Consider the following 23,685-nt stretch of genomic DNA (forward strand, 5'->3'; position numbering starts at 1 on the left):
GTTATCAAGTTCTTCCTGACAGATGTTATTTTGACATAACGCAACTGACATATTGCGTTCGTCTAATTATCGTTTTCATTCACTGAAAATGAAATCAAAATAAATTTTCTTCGAAATAAAATAGTATTCTTTCAATAATGTAAATATTTTGAACAGAATAATTAAATACTTTTAAGTCGAAAATTGTGAATGCAATTGATTTCATTCATCTTTCATCTCTTGTTATTATTATAAGCGGAATACAATGGATAACTCAGCTCATGACTCTGCTATACAAACATTGGAGGCTGCTGCACAAATGCTTATGGTGGGACAAAACTGATATCATTTTGACATTTTTACTGATATCCTTCTTTTACTATTTCTCTAACCTTGACACCATTTAATAAAATTTATTGACATAACAATTTTTATATAACCCATTTATTTTATTTTGTAGGCCCCTCCAAATTTAGTGACCTCTGAACAAAGACACCACGCTGAGAGCGTGTTTTTGGAATTTAGAAGTACCAAAAATCCCTATCAGCTATGCCGTGACATTTTAGAGAAATCTTCATCAGACCAAGTGTGCTTTGAAGCAGCTGGATTAATAAAAGCAGCACTGATCAGAGAGTGGAGTTTATTGTCGGAAAATGATATATCTTCATTAAGAGAATATTTACTAAATTATTTACTTAGGAAAGATACTCCTGCATTTGTAAGAGAGAAACTTCTACAGGTAATATCTTAATTTAATTGGATGATTTGAAATCGGTTATTGTGTCACATGGATGTCTTTTTTTAGTAGAATACATCTTTAAAACCTTTACTGCTTTTAACATTTAAAATTAAAATCATGCTTTTCAAAATCTAGTATTAACCTATTGATGATTTTTTGGGACAATAAATTTACTAATATTTCAGACAATTGCCATAATAATCAAAAGAGGAAGTATTGATGATGGGGGAAGAGAAAGGAAAACTCTCCTTGGGGAATTGGAAAAAATTATTCTAAGTTCACCAATAAGTCAGCAGAAATTAGCATGTTCTCTAATTTTAGCAATTATGCAAGAATATGCTATTACTGTCAAATCAGCTGATGTTGGATTGATATGGGAAGTCCACTTTCGACTGAAGAGGTCTTTTGAAGCTTTGGATTTAAAGAGAATATTTAGATTTACTGTAGGTGTTTTAGAACAGATAGTTCGTTCTGGTCATCGCCCTGAAGGAGAACAAGCAATGTTAACTAAGCAGCTGTTAACTATTGTAGAAACAGTGTTGTGCTGGAGCCATGTATCCCCTTTGCTCTCAAAACGACTGATAGGGGCCTTTGAAGCCATTTATGAAAGTGATACAGCGCCAGCTTTGCGTTTAAGTTTAAATTGGAGAGATACAATAATGCAGCCTGAACTTTTAGCCCTGTTCTTTGAGATTCACACATATGTTAGATCTAATCCAGATTTAGCTAGTCCATCATTGACTTGCCTTGTACAGTTGGCTAGTTTGAGCGGGGTTGTTGTTTCCGCTAGTAACCTGAAACAACAATACTTAGAGAATTATGTGAATAGTTTCTTGAATATGATGGCATATATACAACCAGTTGAAAGGGAGATGCTTGGTATATCAGATATTTACAGAAGATTAGTTCAGTTTTTCTCCCCACCTATGATTGCAGCAACACCTTCAGCTTTTCTTCAGAATCTTACTACTTTAACCTGTCTTTGCATCAGGGGATCGGTTATGGAAGAAGCTGTAAGTATTTTTAGCTCAGCATTACTCAGAAAATTCCTGTTTAGTGGTAATAATTTAAGTAAAATATTGAGGGAGGGAGAGTTGGTTAAATATAGTGTATAGTGGCTAAATATATTAAAACAAAATTTGTAAATAAATAATTGTATTATAATTGTAAATAAAAATTTGTAATAAAACCAACGAAACTTCAAATTATTTCCAACACTATCTGTATTTAAGCATATGTCAATTCTCTTGATGGTGAGTTGACACATCTCTACTATCGCAAAATACGTAAGTCACACCAGGGAGTGGGAGTTTTACAAATGTACCAGCTGTGATAAAGATGGGGAGGGATAAATAAAAAATTGTGTGTTATAACTTATAATTTATGGATGTCTCTTTACTGGTTACATATTCTTTTTATGTTTTTTTAGGTAAATGATGACACAGTTTGGAGAGAGTCTTTGAATAAGTTTTTACATAGCTGGAGTTCTATTGTTCATGACACAGATGGCTATTCCGCAGAGACATTGCAGAATCCTTGTATTGAAATATTTAATACTTACTTACAATGTAGACTAGCACCTCCTGATGGTACTAGGTAATATTTTAATTATTTTAGTATATTCATAATGCTCTTGTCATACTTTTTGTAAGGTTACTTTAAATTTTTCCTATTTTTGATTGTGAATATAAAAACATATTTATAAATCATAGTGCATATGCACTACCATGCCAAAAGAGTGATAATTTTTTGATTTTTATGTTAATTTATAGTTAAGAATGTCATACTCCACCAAGGGTCTATTTAAATTGTATCATCCTTAAAAAACTACTATGTATTTTTAGTTTTTTAGGTGCGAATTTAAGGTAGTTTTATATTATGTATATTTTTTTATCAGAGGTGCAGAAAATCCTGAAGAAGACATCAAAGACGAATTAGAAGAAGATGAACGAAAACTACATAGTAACATACTGTTAACAATTGGAGCTATTGCCAGGAAAGCACCAGCACATTGCTGTCATCTCTTACTAACACTGCTTCAAGATAGAAGCAAGAGGTATGTGGCTTAGAAACCAGATGTTTTGGAAAGTTACTACCACTTTTATATTTTCAATTTTATCAAATTATATGTGACCTCTGAATGTTTTAGTTTCAATTAGAATTCATTTTTGTTATATACTGTTTGTTATTTTAGGTTAGTTTAAAAGTTTTTTAGTTTCAAAATATTTAAACTAACCTAAAATAACTAATTAACAGTGTATACAATAACATTGAATAATATACTTAAATTCACATGGAACAAGTAATAATTAGATTATTATTGTTGTTTATTTAGACTCGAGTCTCAATTACAATTGATGCATATGGGCAAACTGCCGGTAAGCAGTGGAGGAGAACTAATCAACTTGTTTGAAGATCTACATTGGATCTTGATGATAACTGGTAGGTATATTAAAGTAATCATGATGCAGTGTACAAATTTGAATGTTTCAATAGTCTAACTGCTATGGCATTCCGATCAGTTCCATTTCCACGTAAACAAGCATTTGTATTAATAGATTTATTCGTATTTATCTGTGTGTTTTATATTTATAGTGTGTACATAAAAAAAATTGTGTCTATTAATTGTCTAGTACCCATAGTACACATTCTATAGTTGCCATGCATGCGGTTCCCCCTGGTAACAATCGTTTATAAATTGAACGTGAATTTGTCATGATGATGAATTCTTCTTATCATCATCCACTGGTGATGGATCCACCAGGGGATTACACTATTCCATTATCAAAAAAATCTACAGTACATGAACAGTATCAAGAGATCACGAAATATACTATGTACACCTGTAGTAGTAGGGTTTACATACCACCTATCAAGGGTTTCTAATTTGGCCGTAAAGAATTTTAAATTTAAGATAAAAATTATACAGCACGCAAGTTTTAGAATAAAATATTAATAATGTTTAGTAATTTATTCATATTGAATAACCTTTAACTTTTGTCGGTAACATATGCATAGAGGTAATACGAGAATGTGTATAATTCATTATGAACAAGCTGTGCCCGCGGTTTCATCCTTTTAAAATTTATAGCCTATGTGTATAAGCTATATTACTCTGAAGTTTCATAAAAATCCGTTCAGTAGTTTTTGCGTAAAAGAGTATATAACAACCATCTATCTATCTATACTCACTAATTTTTTCGTTTATAATATTAATAATAAGATGTGAAATGTGAACAGAAATATACGTATGCTTAAACAAATAATGTAATTGTATTATTGTACATATGAATTTGTTCATGACACATCTGAATATTAATGATTAAATGCCATTATACGATCATTTGTTAGTTTATCAGAAAGGAAGTTATTGGTTTAACTCGTTTATAAAATATGCTAATATGCCACTTAATTCAGCAATTTTCTCTCATCTATACCTATTCTGTCAAGGTTTAGGAATTAACCAATCGTGCTTCATGTTCGTAGTTTTCAATTGACTTAATTATTCGTCATTCTGAGTTTGATTTTCAGAGTTTATGTTAATTGCGAATATCTTCGTCTATGAGTCCATTTTTGATGTTTCTTTTTTATCCAGAGGGTTTCAAACCAAGACGAGGGTTTCATAACAAGATTTTAAAATACACACCTTTGTTGATTTTTTCGTATTATTTTAATAAAGTAACGTAAATGTCGATAGTAACAGAAGTCTTATTATTAGGGTACTTAATTTTTTTTGTGCTTACAATAACAAATAAAATACCATCTGATGGAAAACAACCGACCATGTCAGCTTTAATGAAAAACAACACTAACATCACTAAACTAAGTACATTGTCATTTCCTTTACTTGCAATTCTTAAGGAATATGGTGTAGAACCGTGAAGAAAAATCAAATTAGAGCAATCATCTTTTTTTTATTCAACCTTTGCCTTTATCTAACCTTGTTTTATTAACTGATACTTTTTGTAAATTAGTTCTGTCAACTATCAACTACTATGTCTATGAGGTCTGGATCGGAGGTTTTTAAGCATTTAGTACCACTAACTAAATATTATTATTAAGAGTATGTAATATTTTTTTTATACTTTCAGGTCATTTTCTAGCATTGGATTGTACAGAAGGTGAAACTATAATGATACCAGCTGAGATTATTTCATTTAGCATGAGACAGAACGCGCAAATCGACGCTTCGCTCAGATACTTAGTCGGCGAGAGTACCAATACTGAAAACGTTGATCCTATAATCAAGTAGGTGTTTATTATTTTGTGTCAACATAATTTAGTATAATCGCCAATATTTATTGTATGACGACGTCATGACAATATCGACTTCCTCTAATAACATCCTCTTTACTTGGGTAAATCTATCTAATGAAATATTATGATATTTACCCTATGGAGTTTTGCCACCAATGATCAAGAGTTAATAAACTGAAACTTTTTGGAATAGAAATAAAATTTTGAACTACTAGCTATGCCTGCGGTTTCACCCGCGTTAAATTTCAATAAAAAAATTAGCCCATGTGTTATTCTGATGCATGAGCATAAGCATAATATATAGTTTCATTAAAATCTTTTCAGTAGTTTTTGCGGGAAAGAGTAACAAACATCTATACTTACAAACTTTCGCGTTTATAATATTATCAAGATTAAGATAATGAAATATACCTTACTGAGTTTTACCACCGATAAAAAATGTTATAAAATTGTTAACAAATCGCTGATGAATAAAGTAATAGACGAAAGATTGCACATTGTACATAAAATGATTGTACCATGTTATCTCTTCTGCGCAAAGGAAAGATAAGGATCAAATCAGGTATAACTCACAACAGTGAGTTTTTTTATAACACTTGAGAATTGGGAATCAGCAACGACGGTTTCCAAGACTGCGTAGAGGCTGATCTGATACTAGCAGTTGCTACCAATAATCCCCTTCCTAGGCAACTGTTTACAGTTACATTATGTTTATATACAGTTATATATGTTTTGGACCTTGTATGTTATCCTACACAATTTTATATGGTTTCGGATGAATAAATAAAATAAAAATGAAACATATATAACTATTTTTACAGATTGATTGCAGAAATTCTACGCATAAGTGCGTGGGAATGTGCGGCATTGGAGGCTGGTCTCGGAACCGTATTCAGTCCAGAACTTTCTGCCACTATATCATGGCTTTTGAAAATTTGGGCGAATTCATACTTAATGGACCAGTCCTCTGTGTATTCTGAGGTAACTATGCACTTGATATTTTATGTAAAATTAATATGCTGGTATATTATCCGTAAGGTTTAATATAGATTTCAAGTGTTTATCGGGCGATTATTTCTCCTGTCTAGTTTTGTGGTTGCAAAAAACTAAGCGTCAAAATGTATCGTATGAATAGACTCTAATAACATAATTGAAGTATGCTTCGGAAACTGAAGAAGCGAAACGATAAAAGTATCATTTGTTCCAAAAATGGTGATCTTATTCATTTGAAAATTTGAATAACTTTAGTTAATAAGAAATATTGATATTTTTTAAGGCGATCCGTAGAGGGCTTTAGATTTGAAAAATAAATTAGTTTGTAGCTTGTATTAGAAGTATATACAGAAAAGTAAATATTCTTTGACCTTTGTTTCAATAGCTCAGTATGAATTCATAACATGTTTAAATAATATACCTCTTTGCTTCACTTACACAATGAATGAACATGTGATTTGAATCTTCAAGATCAACCTACACGATTATGTAGTCTTAACATCGATCTCATACTTTTCCATGTCTCTACATCTAACCCATATTATTATGATAATAGCTTATTGTAATATTGTATCTATGAATATGAGCATATGTAATACCTACCGACTTAGATTTTATACAATATGTAGGTAAAAATAAAAACGTGCCTGAACATGAATTCTTAAATATACCTATTGTTTACACAAGTTGTATTGATCTATGGTCAAGGTTAAATTATTTTTGTAGCCTAATATGTATTTTTCATGTCTGCATCATACTAACGTCATCAGATACAATCTTGTTCAAGATATTTTAATAACAATAAGTAAATGTTAAACCTACAAAAGAAATTTATTTCATGTTTCCGTTTCATAGTCTTTTGTTATAATTGTTTAATTACAATTCACTCAATAATTTATTACTAATACAAAAAATCTTCAGCAGATGTTTGGTATAACGACTACTTAACATTAAATTTGTTTACACTTAAATTAAATTTTAGTTTTATTTCTTTATATAAGTATAATGAAATCAATAGAAATAGATATACATTTAAGAACATAGTAACATAATTTTAAGCGTTACACAGACACTCTGTACATTAACAATAATCCAAAGACGATAAAAAGTAAATAAGTGACTTCTATACCTAGATATAATAAAAAAAATTCTGCATAAAGGAATACTCGTAAAGGATATATGAACATATATATCAAACCAGAATACAGGTTGAATACTAATTGATAACTGAACCACTTTCAGTTTCCATAATTTATTTTGAATATACCACTGTAGTTCTTGGGCAAATTTGTTCATAAGCATAATTACTATTGCAGCATTTTACTAAAAAAGTGTGGTCGAAATTGATGACCTCGGCGGTTTAGCGGTTTAGCACACTGTTTTACTTCCGCTGCTCGCTGGTTCGATTCTTTACAATGATTGTTTGTATCGGTCTGGGTATTATCTATGTATAATATGTATGTATCTACATAAAAATTTATTTCAGTTGTCTAGTACCCATAAGATAACCTCTACTTAATTTGAGAGTGGATGGCGCTGTGTCAATTGTTCTGGGTTATTATTTTTTTCTTGCAGTCGAAGTCTAATCAGAAGTGGTGAATATTTTTTAAATTAAATGAAATATTATTATATAAAATGTGGTAAATTGGGTGTGGTATTCTAAATTTTTAAATCTTGTTTCACATGTTTAGTCATTTCTAACATAAAACAGACAATTGTCAATTTGAATATTATCATCATCATATACTGCTTATCATTATATAAACAATATTACAAGCAATTAATTAATTACTAGCGACCCGTCCCGGCTTCACACTGTGTATCACAAGCAAAAGCATGTATTATACACATAAATCTTCCTCTTGAATCACTTAATCTATTGCTGAAAACTGTATTAAAATCCGATGCGTAATTTAAAAAGTATAAGAAAACAGACAACGACGGCGACTTTCTTTTATACTATACTAGTTACTCGCCCCGGCCTCGCCTGAGTGTACATGTATTATACATATAAACCTTGTTTCACTATCTGTTAAGAATCCGTTGCGTAGTTTTGAAGATTTAAGCATACATAGGGACGGATAGACAGCGACAGCGACTTTGTTTTATACTATGTCATGAAGAATAATAAGTTTATTATGCAAAAAACTAAATTTCTATACCCAGTAGGTATGTATATTTAATACTATATAAAGATACAGTCACTTTTGGGAACATATTTTTAACCTGGTATATGTAGTAATCTGTGGTAACGTAAAGTAATGTGTACGTAATGTAGATGTCAACGGTACTGGAATGCGCGTTTGGTGCGGGCTCGCGTGGGGCCGCGTGGGCGGTGTCTCGGCTGGCCGGTAGAGCGGCCGCATGCTTGAGATATCTGCCTGGACAGCCAGCCGCCGCCGATCATGCTGCGCGTCTACTTGCTACGCTTGCGCATCACCATCACAAGTAACTACCCATGGTTCTTGTGCTCTAGTTTAACGGGTCTATTTTTCATCGGTCGTAGCTTCAGTTCGCGCATTGGTATCAATTGCTGCCTTTACACGACACGATCAGGAGCGCGCTCTTTTACTTTCTTTTATAATTTTATTTTTATTCCACAGATTTTATTTGGCAATGATACGTTTAAGATTTATAAATTACTAGCTGACCAGCGCAACTTTGTCTGCGTTTCATTTCCCCACCTTTGCAATATTGTTCATTGCAGCTCCGCTCCTATTAATCGTAGCGTAATGTTATATAATTTAAAATAGGGATTCCCAAAGTGGTCGATATCGACTCCTTCAGGTTAATATCGGTTTCCTAGGACGACATAGTTTCTGGGGGTCGACGAGGTCTAAAAATCAACCCCTTTTAAATTAACACAAGTTCTTATTTAAACCTTTCAAGATAGGTAGGTACTGCGGTAATATGGCCATGGGGGTCTGAGGTAATAATTCATTTTGGAAAAAGGGGTCACTTCAAAAAGTTAAAGGTACAAAATAGTTTGGGGAGCCTTGGTTTAAAGCCTTCCTTGACAAATGGACTATCCAACACAAAAATATTTTTTCAATTCGAACCATAGTTCCTGATATTAGCGCGTTCAAACAAATAAACAAAATCTGATTTATAATATTAGTATAGATTATAGTAGATATCCGTCATTTGATTAATTATTTCTAAAACTCGCTCGATTAAACTGCGCGTTTTACATTTAGCAAAATATAATCTTTACAGAAAAAACCCGTTAGCAAGTTGTGAAGAATTCCTGGCGCTGGTAGCTTGGGAAGCATCTGGAAGCAACCTGCCAGGAGAACTGAGGAAAGAACTCCATAGGTCGTTTGCTGTAGCCGCTACTTACGCAGAAGGTATAACAAATAATATAAAATTAATATTTTAAGATTTTATATTTAAGATATTATTTCAGTGAAAAAAAAAATGAGTAGAATGAGAGAGTACAAAATGATTTTGTTTGTTACTGTAGAATCCCTAATATTCTTTTTATACATATTTCTTTCTCTTTGATTTCAAAACAATGTTATATTGTGAAAACCGTTGATGGGAGTTAATTCAGCCTTATTTACAATGATAACATTTTTTGTTTCTCTGTACTTATTTAATTATTGTATTTTTCTTTATTATTTAAATTAAATGTATGCTGTAAATGGTCTCTATTGCAGGTGAAGTCAGAAATCGTCTTTTAGCAAGTACTGTAGCATTGCAAGAGAAGCTAAATAACATAATCAATATGCAATCCGATACAGAGCCAGTGCGGAATATGTTGGCTGATACTTTGGACTGTTTTATTGGAATTACGGAAGGTGTCCATGAGGTGAGTATTTCTTAACCTACTTCATCAGCACCTTACCGCCTTGTTCTATTTTTACCATGAGTACATTGTAAAATGTCGTCTGCGTGGGTACCTCAGTCTCGCTTATTTTAGCCAAGCAGCTTGCTTTGTGTTTCGTTGCTAGGGCTGGATTAGGCAGTGAAATTACTCATTAGAGTATCCTGTAATTCCAGGACTATGACCTCATAGTCCGCCTGAAATGACATTACATGATATCGTGATGTCCGTAGTGTGAATATTATTATTATTATTATATATAAAGTGATATTATTGTAATTTAGCGATTACAAATGTTTCAATCTGTCTGCTTCAGAACATTTACGATCACTAAATTATTATTAATAGATTTACAATAAAAAAACATTTTTTATTAGTCGGAGACAAAAATTATAGCTTTTAATTCAGTTTTGATATTTTTTTTAGAAAAAAGAAAATATGTTTCTTTTTTAATTTATTCTTACAGGTTGGAGAACTGGACGAACAATTCTTGATGTTAATTGGTGCCTTAGATAAAATACCCGGAATCATATTTAGATACCATAACTACCCAGGCGTAGTGTTGCCAGCGTTGAATTTGCTCTCTAAAAGCGCGAAGCGGATGCTACATTCAGTACAAGCACAAAACGTCAATAAGTAAGTTGTTATTATAATGAAGTTTATTCTCCATAAAATTATCTATTTTCCTCTATAAACTTTTAAAATATTTCATTATCAACCTATTCAAATAGGGAGAGGTTATTAATTTTGAATTTCCGTTAAATACGTAAAATTTATAATAAGTTTCGTAATATTTTACTTTCTTGATCAGCAAGAATTGTCATGTTTTTTTTCAATGCATTATATATAGTATGGTTCACTCGCCTGCGTTATCAGTTTATGCTGGCGAGGCACAGTGGAGGATGATAGGATGAGCATGAGATCAGGTCAGTTACCTCATCGTGGTAAATTTACCGCATGGAGATCAACCAGATCAATGTGCCATACATTGGTAGCAATAGGTTCATCAGTCCACATTACTAACAATTCCATTCCCATAGAAATTCATATTAATCTATACAAAACTTTGTGTTTAAAACAAGTCTTTCGTATACTAACAAGTTTTCATTGATATAGCAAGCAACATGAGTCAAAAGGAATATTTTAGAATTTAGCATTTTAAAAATCTGCCATTGCAGATATATTAAAAATTAGTTGAGTATGTAACAACAATCTTATTTCACAGAGTATTCATTACCAACAAAACGTTTAACCTACATGGTTAACATGGTTAAACGCTTTGTTGTAATATAGCTCGCTAGTCTGTAATATAGCACTCATTAAAAAACATTTCATTTTTGTAATAAATCTTGTCATTTATTTTAGATTTCTAGAAATATGCAATACAACTTTTGAAGTGTACATAAGATGGAATTCAGGCAAGATCTCTGGCGTGCCACAAGACGCCGAGGAAGAAGCGTATGAGGTATGAAATAATATTCTCTTACTGAAAAAATACCGAAATATCTCTCGCCCTCCTACGATTCTTAGATTTTGTGACTATACATTTTAATTCTAAAAAATTGCTATTGATATGTGTGGGGGTAAAATGTCTGATATTGGTGTCATGAAATAACCCCTTAATTACTAAACAATTTTTTAGGATGTTATTTTATCTTCAGCAAACTACTGAACGGATTTCAATGAAAATAAGCACAGTAATAAATGATATTTTAGAGAACAATATAATATTTACTTTTAGTTTATATGTATAGATTATACATAATTACATTATTTGTAACTTCGTCATCCATTATGCTATTATGTGATTATCCTGTTTAAATTAGATTGTTTAACTGTGATTTTTTATATATATATATATATATATATATATATATATATATATATATATATATATATATATATATATATATATATATATATATATATATATATATATATATATATATATATATATATATATATATATATATATATATATATATATATATATATATATATATATATATATATATATATATATATATATATATATATATATATATATATATATATATATATATATATATATATATATATATATATATATATATATATATATATATATATATATATATATATATATATATATATATATATATATATATATATATATATATATATATATATATATATATATATATATATATATATATATATATATTTTTTATATATGTATGACTAAACTGTACTACTGAGTTTATGCACTACATTGTGTTCGTGAAATTTATAGAGCCAATATTTTGTATTATGTAATTCTATTTTGTTACCATTTAAAACTATTTTCTTTTCAACCAACTTTACGTAAGACGATTCTTTGCCCCAGTGGCATGTACGCTCTTAATTGTTGATTCCAGGATATCTGTGCTTTGATGGAACTGATCTGCTGTATAGCGCGCAGTGGTTCCGAGCGAGGCGTAGGAGACACGTGTGCACGGGGACTTCGTATCTTGTTACCTTTAATAACTCCTCCGCTGCTTGCGTTGCCTACATTGGCACTCCATGCCTATAGAATGTTACGAGATTTAGATTCTGCAGATCAGGTTTGTCTTTCGTTTACGTAACTAGAATGTCGAAAGGGGGCAAATTGGTTGTGGCTAAAAGTATAATCCTTCACATTTAAAGATAGTGTTCTTGTTGCTAAGTAACAGTTATGTCTTACGAGTAACTGTGATTAATACTAGAATAAATTGTATTTACTGCACTAAATATCTCCATCAGATTATGCCCCTTGATGGTAAGTGGGAACCTTCTTTGCGACCATGTAAGCTTCAAAATAAAACAGCTTGCCAGCTGAAATAGGTGAGACCATGCAGACGATTTTGTACTAAGTCCACCCTGGTCTACTACCATTTCATATCTTGTGTCCTCCAAGCTGCAGGCTGAGATTTTTTTAGCGATACGCCTTTTGTTGAGAACATTGTTTTTGTACTTCTTTTCATGGGAGAAAGAGAAATATATTCGGCGTAATAAGAAAATCATAGACATTCGAGTATCATAATTATTACCTGTTGAAATACTGATGAGTAGAAATTTTGTAATTTATTAATTGTAATGCAATGTTATGGTGTTGCCAGTGCAATGATGGAGATGAAAGGTGATCATAATAATTCTAGGACGGAAACCTCACTAAGATTACGTTAACTTGATTACTTTGCTGATACACATGTTAAAGACAAGTCATAATATATAACAGCTTTTTTAATGTTAAGCAATCAATATACGTATGAATATATCAATGTCTAATATATTTAAGCTATAATGTTTTATTATTTTCAGATCACAAATTTACCTATCGAAGACTTCAATATGGTTGTAACAGCATTACGAGTCGGTCTTACAGCCGTATCGTGCGACGTGTCAACCCTATGCTGCGACACTATTGTAGGACTATCAAATAAAGCCCGACAATTAGGCGAGGATAATCCATATTCTCTATCATTGTTAACCCTCGCTGAGCTATTGCTAATGCTGATTATTAAAATGGAAATACCACCAGATTCGATACCGGCCGCTGGTGCAGCGATATACGCATTGACATGTGTAAAACCGGCCTTACTAGAAGGACTGGCGAGACAGCTGATCGAAGCGTTCGCGGCCAACGATCCCGCCAACGTACCTAGATTAGAGGAAGCGTTCGGTGTACTCACGAATGGTGTACTTTTCGACGGTCTCAGGCCTCATAAAATAAGATTTCAGGACAATTTCGACAAGTTTTTAGCTAGTGTCCATGGCTTTTTAATTGTAAAGTAAATATATTCATATTTCTATGGCACTGGGACTGTCTTATGATTGTCGGATCTGAAAAGCTTTTAACCAAATAGCGATTGCAGTGGTGGTATTAATAAAAAAATTTGAATAACGTTTTGCGTCGTCTTCTGTCTCGCTTTCGCCACAATAATTGTGTAACTGAGAATTTATTTTATAACATCATCATAATTGGTAGCTATAGTTTATTATAATAAGCCATTAACTTTCAAGTATGTCTTCTTTAAGGTCGAATTTATTGATATCAATTTTGCATTCACAGTGCAATCTCTATTTGATTAAAAGCTTCTTGCATGGATCACACCAAAAATTTATTTGAAAGACTGACGATGAAGAATGAAGGAGCTTGCTGACGTTTTGGAAATTATAATCAATTAGTGAGTATTATTAATTTTAATATTATGAACTCTTAATATTATGTCTGTATAAGAGATTTAGTTGAGATGCGTGTCCGCGCGGCAGGACATTTGCTTCGAGATGTATGGTTAGGGACAAATTCTATTGCTCTCTAAAACAGCTTTTGTTAATGACTAAAAATACTAATGTATAGTCAATGATATGAACATATTACAATTCGATTACCTTCTAAAGAAAATCAATGTGTTTATTCAATTGTTGACTACAGAATCTACTGTTATGTATAAGAACTGAACTGCTCATGGAAGCTATAAATAATGTCTTTATAATTGTTAAGAATTAAAAATGTACTTAGATATTTTGGAATGGTCAGGAGATTGATGGGTGCTTTTACATGGGCAATTTAAATTACGAAATCATGATATCATGTATGAAATTGTTACTAGAAATTGTTTGTTTGTACTACTTTATTGTACAATAAATAAAAAAAAAAAGACTCAATTCACTTATACGATAAATGCGTACAATAGCGGACTTATCCCAAAAGAAGGATTTTATCCAGTCAACCTTTACGTGACTGAGAATTGTGGAGTAGTGGAAATAATTGACTTGGAGATCGGTTGATAGCTGTTGGCTAGTTACTCCCATGTAAGCGCACCTTTGTACAGTCGTCTTATAAGTCCTTTTACAGGCTATTAATACTAAAAATGCTAGAATTGTAAGTCGCGTTTAATGTATGTAATGAGTGATATACCATTTAATTGTTGTGGCTTACACAAAGGCCTAATGTTAACAGGGTGCTTCACTCCATTGTAATCACTAGATATCCTTATCTTCCTTCAAAAAAAATAATATGCAGTTTTTAGTCTGCTATTATAAAATGAAATACTCCAATATTTTTTGTTGTGCGATCTATGGTTGCTGTTAAAGCGTATCATGCAGATCATCGTAGTTATTCCAAAATTTAATTTTCCAGAACATATGTATATTCCAAAATTAAAATAACATGCGGTCGCCAAACATGACACCGTTGTATAGATATTTTCCGGTTTTATTATGATAATTTTTGTTCTAAAACTGTATGTGCACTTTTGAAACTTACATAAACATATTTATATTTGTATGTGTGTTCTTGTATCCACTTCCATTTTATAAGGATTGCAGTGGTTTTCACATAACCAACGTATATACTATCTACATACTAATGAATATTTCATTTAGTTGTAAATTGCAAATATCTTATGTTAACAACGAAAGAATGAACAGGCATACTGTTTTTACGGTTGTGAATGTATGAAGTGAAGAATCGGCAGATTTACTGTGGTATTACATTTTCTAGATTAGGTAATGTAAAGTACATTGAGTACACAGCTAGTTAGAAAAATTGTGATTTCATACTAGTTGTATGTAAATTTATTTAGTTCTCAAATTATATTAGGAGAGTGCATAATTATATCAAATTACCTTTACGCCATGTTAATGAGTAATCACTATTAATAAGTAATATTTATTGCAGTCTGTATCTTTTAAATTAGACTAAAATTTTGTCTTTTTGTATTTGTCCTTTCAAAGTTTCACTTCCGCTATTAGATTTTTATGCGCCATTTTTTCTTAATCATCTTTAGATCTCGAATAAGTTTAGGCATAGATACCGCCTATATTGAATGTTATATTTATTAACAATAGCAAATAATGGAGCACATATAGATATAGATATTTAATGAGGACTGTCATTTTCTATTCCTTTTAATATTGATTTCAATGGGCGTCTTAGAATTGTACTTGTGAAGATATAGTTCCTGACATAAATTATTTATAACTATTTTTACCTATTTGCTTCTTTTATGTACAAACGTCTGTGCATCTTTAGTTGTAATTTGCCGACCTGGCAATTGGTTAAAATCGAAAATAAGCCTTAATTCTATATTCTTATAAGTTCAGTTTACATTTGATTATTTTAATATACAATTTTTTAAATAAACAATATTATGAATATATAATACTATTTTAAATAGATTAATGTTTTAATAATTGTTTACTTATGTGACTATTTTTTTTCTATATCAAATAATTGACAAATATTCATAAACACTTATAATTACAATCTTTTGAACCTCACAATAATATCAGCATACTTAATTACCAGTAATCTCATACTTAATAATGCAGAACATATTTATTATACTTTAATTTGAATTGTATACAATTAACAATTATTAAATTAATTTAATACTCGTAAAAATATTCATATAGAAGTAGGTAAGGACACATCGTTTGTTTAAACTTTAATAAGTTACTATTTTTTACATAGTTTTTGAATTATATAAATAATTGTCATTACGTATATTCTATGCTTCAGTTTGGAATTGTTATTTGGTTCAAATATTGTTATGTAAATATATATGTGTATAATCGTTAATTCTGCAATATTATTATTACGGGTGTAATAACAAAATAGAAATTGTGGGTATTATCATGAAAATGGCATATTATTGTTGTCGAACAAAAATACAGCATATAATCTGTATTAAAATAAATATGTACGAACTTGATACTATCTTGTAAAAATATTATGGATGATAACTCACATTCAAAGTGAAATCTATTTAGCCAGTAATCTGAAATATTGTAATCTTAGATTTTTTCGTAAATACCGTGACTAAGAACAGTACTAGAGGGTAAAAGACTACGACGTGATTCACAGTGTTTTTCATTCGTATTTTACTAATCCCTATTTCGAGATTTTAGCTGAAGTGTCTATCTGTAATCTTCTGTAGCAATATAAAATTAAAGTACCCTCTCTTACACTATGGTTTATCGGGAAATATGCGAAAAACGTTAAGCATAAATGGAATCACTTCACAGAAATTACATCAGTTATGTAAGGTCTCCATAGATAATATTGATCCTCCATAGATGATCTGATTTACAGAGATGTGAAATTGACACAATTTCGTTAATTGTAAAATAATAAATAATTATAGATTCTTTACTTATAGTAGTTACATTTGTATGAATGTAAACTATTTACTTATCAAACTTTATTCACATAATAATGTAGTCTATTGCTATAATCTGTATTCAGTTCACACGTAATAAATAAGCAAACACTATTTTTATGGTATCCAATGAACTTCAAGTTTGCTTATAAATGTATAAGGCTACAAAACATAAGTATATTTCAATATATTATATTATTATGCAGTTTCTTTTTTTTGTAACGTACATTGCGCACCAAATACATAACTAGTTTAGCTTGATTTTGAATAATAACAAGCTACAATAGCGAATAACTCTGTTTCCATTCTATCGAGCCATTGTTAATATGTTATGGTGTACTAGTACACTATCTATTAGAATTTTGAAGTCATAAAAAAGGTTTTCTTTTATAAATTCGCTTATGGTCCGTCCGCCCGAGTTGAAATTGTTGCAACAGTTGTTCTCACTTGTATTGCGTGTATGTAGGAGTATTTGTACTATCAGCATAATTTTATATTAAGTTAAGAGTTTTGTAACATATATTTTATTTCGTTAATGTATTCTGAATTCATGACGATATATCTGCTAATATTGTGCAGAGAGAGGGTAAATTATGGAAATGATGAGCATGGCGTTTTAACGAATTTATGCCATTGGCTAATAGGTAATTGCTGTGTCGTAATGGTGCAAAGTGCAGCTAGTCTAATGTGAGAAGAAAACTACTTTTTTCTCAATTATTCTTTTGCAGACTGGCTAAATGTCAGCTTGCCAAAACTTATATTATTTAGGTAGTAATCTGCTTTTATTTTGTATACTGTAATAACCCTTAATAATGTAATCAATGCACGCTTTTGTATATGTGCTTTCAGTTTTAAGAAATTTGAAAGTGTTACTTTCGAACCCATGTCGTGCTGCGTCAAATGTTATTTGGTGCGTATTGTATATATATTTCGTTATTCGGTCACTTGTATATAAAAACTAACGTTCGTTGACACATTTTGAAAATCTATTACGATACACTTTTTATGAGTAGGTAAATAAATTATATAATGTCTGTACTTATCTGAATAAACTGTACAAATTTTATAAGCTACACTGATGTTTACTTTCATTCGTTCGCAATTATTTTCGCACTGTTGATAATGGAATATTGCACCCGTACATTGCTAGCAGTGTGGTCATCAGTCCACATTACTAACAATCTCTTTCCAACTATTTTTAAGGGGTTTTAGCTAAGGGCTAATAGGGACAGGAGGAAAGGTCACTTGTTATCTTCGGCAGAGGGATGGGATTATATAAAGGTCAGAGTGAACACGACAGTGTCACCCATCCCTTGGACTAAACAGTGTTTTGTATATATTTTTATAATCCAAGGAGGATTATGAAAATATATATAAAACACATTCATCTTGAAGTATTGCACTTACATATAAACTTATGCTACTTTGTTTCTCTTCCTCGGTGGTCATTTACATAAATACACTTTTGCCCGTTTACTTATCAAATTTTAAAACAAAGTCAAGTCAGTACGACAGTCCAATGTCAATCGTTTGTCATTCCTTAAGTCATTGTATAATCGCAGTGTTTTGACTTTTATATATTTTTAATTTATTGTACTTCTTTATTCCTGGACTTTGAATTCATTATATTTTAATTACAGTCCAAGTTTCCCTCAGTTAATAGTGACTTTATATTAAATACAAAGCCTGTGAACTTATACCGATAACGGCTATAAGGAATTGGTGTTACTCACCGGTGTTAAGGTGTTATTTGTTGTTTTAAATCCACGCACGGCAATTGTTTTGTAAGCCAGGATTACATACCACGTAATACAAATGCCTTTGTTTTCTATTTAAACCGTGTTTATCACGTATATATTGTTCTTAAATCTAACTACGAGAAAATGAATATTTACAAACACAATTCATCTGTCAACTCATCGGTGGCTTCATCACAACTAAGCACTTATGAAGATACTGATATAGTTAAAATAAAAAATTATATTAAGGACCTATTCAAGTCGAGAATTTTCTTAGGTCGATATATAGAGAGAAGATTAGTAGACCAGCGGATAGGTTATCGGGATGTTGTCCTAATAAGTGCTGCAGAAACTGAGTTAAAAAGAGATTTGCTAGAAGGACTGCACAAGTTACGTCTTGTTTGTGGTTCTCACTGGATTGGTATTACAGACACAGAAGGACTGGGTTCATCTGGAATTCACTTATGGACAGAAATAGAAAATCAACCATTTGGACCTTTCTGGTTTCAAATTAAAACAATAAAATTCAGAGAACATGAAGTTATTGTTTTACTCAAGTGCATTAGGCATATATCTGATGCCTTTCTGGAATTAGAGCCCATATTAGCTGGTGGTATCAAGAAACAGAAAGAAGGAACTGACAATACATCTGATAATATTCCACTAAGTGATACTTATAAAGAGATTGTTCATAATTTGAAAAGTGCTCTTTCAATAACCAATGTTAAAGAATTCTTTACATTTTTGTTTGCATTTTTAATTGCCATATTTACTGGGAGTACAGCATTTGTTAACTTTCTTGGTAATTTTGTGTTAGCACTAATAAGGGAAATGTCTATATTGGTTAAAAATTCAACACCTATGTTTTTAGGTTTGTTAGATTTTTTTAGTAAGATAGTTGGTGGTTTTTATATATTACTAGCAATGTTTTTTAAACCAAATAATCCTATTCCAACCAACAAAAGATATATTGCATATAACAGACAACAAAGGCCTAACTATTATGGTAATCAACAGTATGATGATAGGAACTTTGATTAAGAATAAAAAAATATTTGATTATATTTATATAACATATACCAAAGTATGTGTGATTTAAAACTAACTCGCATTTTCATATCGATTTTATGATTGGGCTATTTATTAGTATAGAACTGTGAAGAACTTTATAGACTTATGAAGTTTACATATTTATCAATCATTATTAGTTGCAGTATGGTAGCTGCCTTTCCCTGTTGTTGAAAGACATTCCTGATTCCATTGCATTTGTTTTTAATACCTTAATTATTATATGTAATACACACTATATCTTAGTTACTATAATAATACATTATTAACACTGTCCTCAACAGTTAATATTTGCAAAATTTGCACAGCTTTACATGTTATTAAATTACCTATTGGTATGTTCTTTTTGATAAATACAGAAATTTATTTATTTTTATATTTCATGCTACAAAACGAAAATACTTGTGTATTCAATATTAATATTATTTAATTTAAAATAAATTACACAATAAATAATATGAATTCAAGAGTTGTCAGAGTTTTTATATGGGGTTATAATTTGTGTTTGTAAAATTTGTTTAGTTGGTTAATTTATATCATTGTATGTCTATATTATTGTGTTTTATACAAATATTTTATAAAGAGATTATACTATTTTTACCACAGTTCAACTAATTTTATTTTTTTAGGTACAACTATAACAGAATGTTGTATATCTGTAACAATATGATAATTGCATACTGCATGCAATACTTTCAGTAGATACAGAAACATCTTACCTATAGATAAGTTAAATTGTAACTTTGCTGAACTTTCGAGATTTATTAAGTGACCCTGGAGGCTTTCAATTTGTCACTGAAAACATATACATATATTTTAGTTATCACTGTTCTTACAAATAATAACTAATAAGATGGTTTTAGCATATAAAAACAAATTGAAACCTTTGCGTTTCGATGGCTGGCGATGTTTGTTTGGAGAAAGTCCTAACTTCGATTTATTGTTCTTCCTTATATATTTCTTTAAAGGTATTTGATTAAATACATTTTTCATTTTAATAGGCTAAAAATAAAAGAATTCTTAATTATAGAAGAAATATACTGACTACATACAAAATTATAATTCTAGTTACATGGTTAGATTAATTACAGTTACCTCTGTGGCAGTATCAGCAATAATCATTGTTGCAGGTGATTCTGATCTTGTTTCCTTCGTTAGATTATTGGAAACAATATTATTCAAAATATTTGTTACTATTATATTCATCCCACTATTATCATATTCAATAAGCATATTTTTAAATAAATTTAAAATCGCTGGTATTAACTGTGTCAGTTCTTCATCACTGTCTTTTTGGCTCAGTTTTTTCAATAAGTCCAAATGAGTAAACACTTCATCTAATGTCATATACTCTCTATATTCCACTAATGCATTAACTATTTTATTTGTTAAAGCTAAAAACACATACATTTGAGGAAGTAACATTACAAGATTATGACTTTAATACATATTATCTTTATTACCTACATATTTAATATTCCAATTTGAAGATCCTGTAAGTAATTAATCAGTGTATATTGGTGTAATCTTTAGTCTTCTACTATTTGTTTGTATTGCAACATGTTGATAGTTAATTCTATCTTTGCATGGCTTTACATATTGACTTCTAATAAACATCTTGTGATTACCTTGATCTACTGGTTTGCAGTAGTATGTTATATTTACATGCTGATCTAATGGAGGATGCAATACGTTCAAAGTAGCATTTAAAGTCTCTGTTGTGTCAAAGTCTAATTTAGAAGCCTTTTTCCTCAACAGTTTTTTAATGTCATTTGTTATTTTTGAACTGAAGTTAAGGTACCTCCTACCTTCTTCAAGTTGAGCAAGTTTATACAATAATTTTGCTGCTAATGCCTGTGAAAACATGTGAAAACATCCTTAGTATTAAATATTCATAGTTCATACAACACCAAGAATAACAGATTTAATACAACTGAGTAAATATTAAATGTACATACTTGTGTCATTGTATCTCCATAGTTTTGATATTTACATGGCCAAGATACACATATAGTAACAATTGAATGATTATCAAAAACATTACACATATCTGTATAGGCACAGCCTTGAGTTATTTCAACTTTTTCACTGTGAATAGTCTCTCGTAAACCCTACAGCAAAAATACTTATAAAATAATGTTTTAATTTTATAGGAATAATAATAATAATCATCTCAGGACAATTCACACAGCGCCATTTAGACCCAAGTTAAGGCAGCTAAAGCTTGTGTTATAGGTACTAGATAACTGATACAAATACATACCTAGATACATTTTTTTTTCTTAAATACATACATATTATACATAGAAAACACCCAGACCGATACAAACAATCACACTCATGAATACAAATGTTTGTGCCGTGCAAGGAATTAAAATAGCGACCATCTGACCTAAAGCTGAGTGTGTTAAACCGCTAGACCACCAAGGTAGTCAAATATGAAAGTGTTAAATATGCCCACATACTTCATTTAAAAACATCAACGCCTTGTTAGTGTAACCTCCATTCATATATAGAAACTTTTTAAGGATTCTCATATTTTTTATTATTTCACCTATATTGCTTGTGAAATATTTTGTATTTTCATTGAAATGTATTATGAAATCATTATATTCATATCGGTTTAAACAATGGCATTTTCTTGTCAGTCTTTTATAAATAGAACAGTCATCATCTTGATCCTAAAAAATCACAATAATTTTAGACAAATAACCTAATTATATCTTTTTCCTAAAACAACAATATGAATAAACAGTATTTAATAACATTTCTAATTTATATTTACAGTACAAATAGCAAAAATTAAAAATGATTGAACAATTAAAGCACATATTATTTACCTGAATGTAAATTGCATCTAAGGCTTTTGTCTGTTTTTCTAATGCAACCAACTCTCCTGTACCTATATTATTTATGGCTGAAGGAAGCTAGTAAAATGAAATAATTTTTTTAGTAAAAAATAATCATAACATAAGTATCTATATGTACCTAATGTATTGTTTTGATCCAATGTTAAAAATAATATATATAATAATATGGCATATAATAATATATGCGATTTCCATTCCCTCTGGCTACCCCAATTAAATATGGGTATATAAAAATAATATTTCTGTAACTTTAATAACAGGTATTGATATAAAAATAAAAACAATAACATACTGAATTAGTTGGTGGAATTGGTTTCAATATTCTTACTATACTGTTATTAGGAATATTACATTTTGAATGAGTTTTTGATTGTATCTCTTCAAGTAAACATAAAAGTTTTCTGGTACTTTCTTTTAATTTCAGAATAGAATCCTGATAAAGTATAAGAGTTTGATTATTAACACACTGTACAATATATACAATATATATAATTTATATTATGTGACAAAAAAACAGTTTAACGCACCGATGTAAGATGCCAACATGGGTCAGGAGTATCTATCGATTGAAACCAATTTGTTTGTTTATTGTTATTACAAGTTTTTGCAAATGAGGAACTCTCAGTGGCTCTCTTTGGTGATTTTGATGATAGGGTTCTTGTTCGTGCTTCTGATATATCTGTTAGCTTTTTACTATCGCATTCTACAATCTGATGCCTACTTAAAAAGTTTCGTAATTCTTTATTAAAGGAAGCTTGTGCTCGTTCCGGTGAATTTGTTTCGATATATGTACTACTTGAGGTAGAGATAGATACATTATCTTGCTCATAGATCGACGTATTATCCATGTGATATATTTTTAAAATATATTTGTGTGGATTACATGTTATTCAGTTTTGTAAAATTGAAGCTAAAGAAATGAACAAAGATAGATATTAATAGACTTGTCCTTTATAGGTATATATATAACACAATCAAATAAATTAAAACAAATACATTTTGGCAATATCTGAATTTTTGAATTTTGTAAACTTTTTATATTTGTCTAATG

The 23,685-nt window shown here is 30.3% G+C and overlaps 3 protein-coding genes across 9 annotated transcripts; 2 read left to right on the forward strand and 1 right to left on the reverse strand.

Moving 5' to 3' along the window:
• Positions 1-21: 21 nt before the first annotated feature.
• Positions 22-18,262, forward strand: LOC131851132 (exportin-4-like). 2 transcript variants are annotated; one of them, XM_059201572.1, is made up of 15 exons: positions 22-307; positions 440-718; positions 904-1,731; positions 2,148-2,314; positions 2,616-2,774; positions 3,054-3,160; positions 4,810-4,966; positions 5,797-5,956; positions 8,247-8,416; positions 9,185-9,315; positions 9,628-9,779; positions 10,261-10,430; positions 11,160-11,259; positions 12,191-12,376; positions 13,113-18,262. In XM_059201572.1, the coding sequence occupies exons 1-15, from the start codon at positions 245-247 to the stop codon at positions 13,584-13,586; spliced, it is 3,303 nt and encodes a 1,100-aa protein (XP_059057555.1). In that variant the 5' UTR covers positions 22-244; the 3' UTR covers positions 13,587-18,262. The 2 variants fall into 2 exon arrangements, with proteins under 2 accessions (XP_059057555.1, XP_059057556.1); XM_059201573.1 differs by lacking the exon at positions 904-1,731 and having other exon boundaries at positions 13,113-18,259.
• On the reverse strand, positions 1,494-23,681 carry LOC131851135 (uncharacterized). 6 transcript variants are annotated; one of them, XR_009357861.1, is made up of 10 exons: positions 23,162-23,681; positions 22,927-23,067; positions 22,605-22,691; positions 22,230-22,445; positions 21,723-21,875; positions 21,393-21,618; positions 20,860-21,158; positions 20,649-20,766; positions 20,484-20,559; positions 1,494-1,512 (listed from the first exon to the last, which is right to left on the reverse strand). XR_009357861.1 is itself a non-coding variant. In XM_059201577.1 (9 exons), the coding sequence occupies exons 1-9, from the start codon at positions 23,480-23,482 to the stop codon at positions 20,549-20,551; spliced, it is 1,572 nt and encodes a 523-aa protein (XP_059057560.1). In that variant the 5' UTR covers positions 23,483-23,606; the 3' UTR covers positions 20,231-20,548. The 6 variants fall into 6 exon arrangements, 4 of the variants coding, with proteins under 4 accessions (XP_059057562.1, XP_059057560.1, XP_059057561.1 ...); XR_009357860.1 differs by lacking the exon at positions 1,494-1,512 and adding an exon at positions 12,255-12,339; XM_059201577.1 differs by lacking the exon at positions 1,494-1,512 and having other exon boundaries at positions 20,231-20,559; positions 23,162-23,606.
• On the forward strand, positions 18,559-20,130 carry LOC131851138 (uncharacterized). The gene has a single exon (XM_059201586.1). It carries the CDS (start codon positions 18,841-18,843, stop codon positions 19,735-19,737), a length of 897 nt encoding a protein of 298 aa, XP_059057569.1. The 5' UTR covers positions 18,559-18,840; the 3' UTR covers positions 19,738-20,130.
• Positions 23,682-23,685: the final 4 nt, after the last annotated feature.

Source organism: Achroia grisella, unplaced genomic scaffold (assembly GCF_030625045.1).
Source record: "Achroia grisella isolate CSIRO2021 unplaced genomic scaffold, CSIRO_AGI_Agris_v1 utg780, whole genome shotgun sequence".
Classification (NCBI taxonomy): Eukaryota; Metazoa; Arthropoda; class Insecta; order Lepidoptera; family Pyralidae; genus Achroia; species Achroia grisella.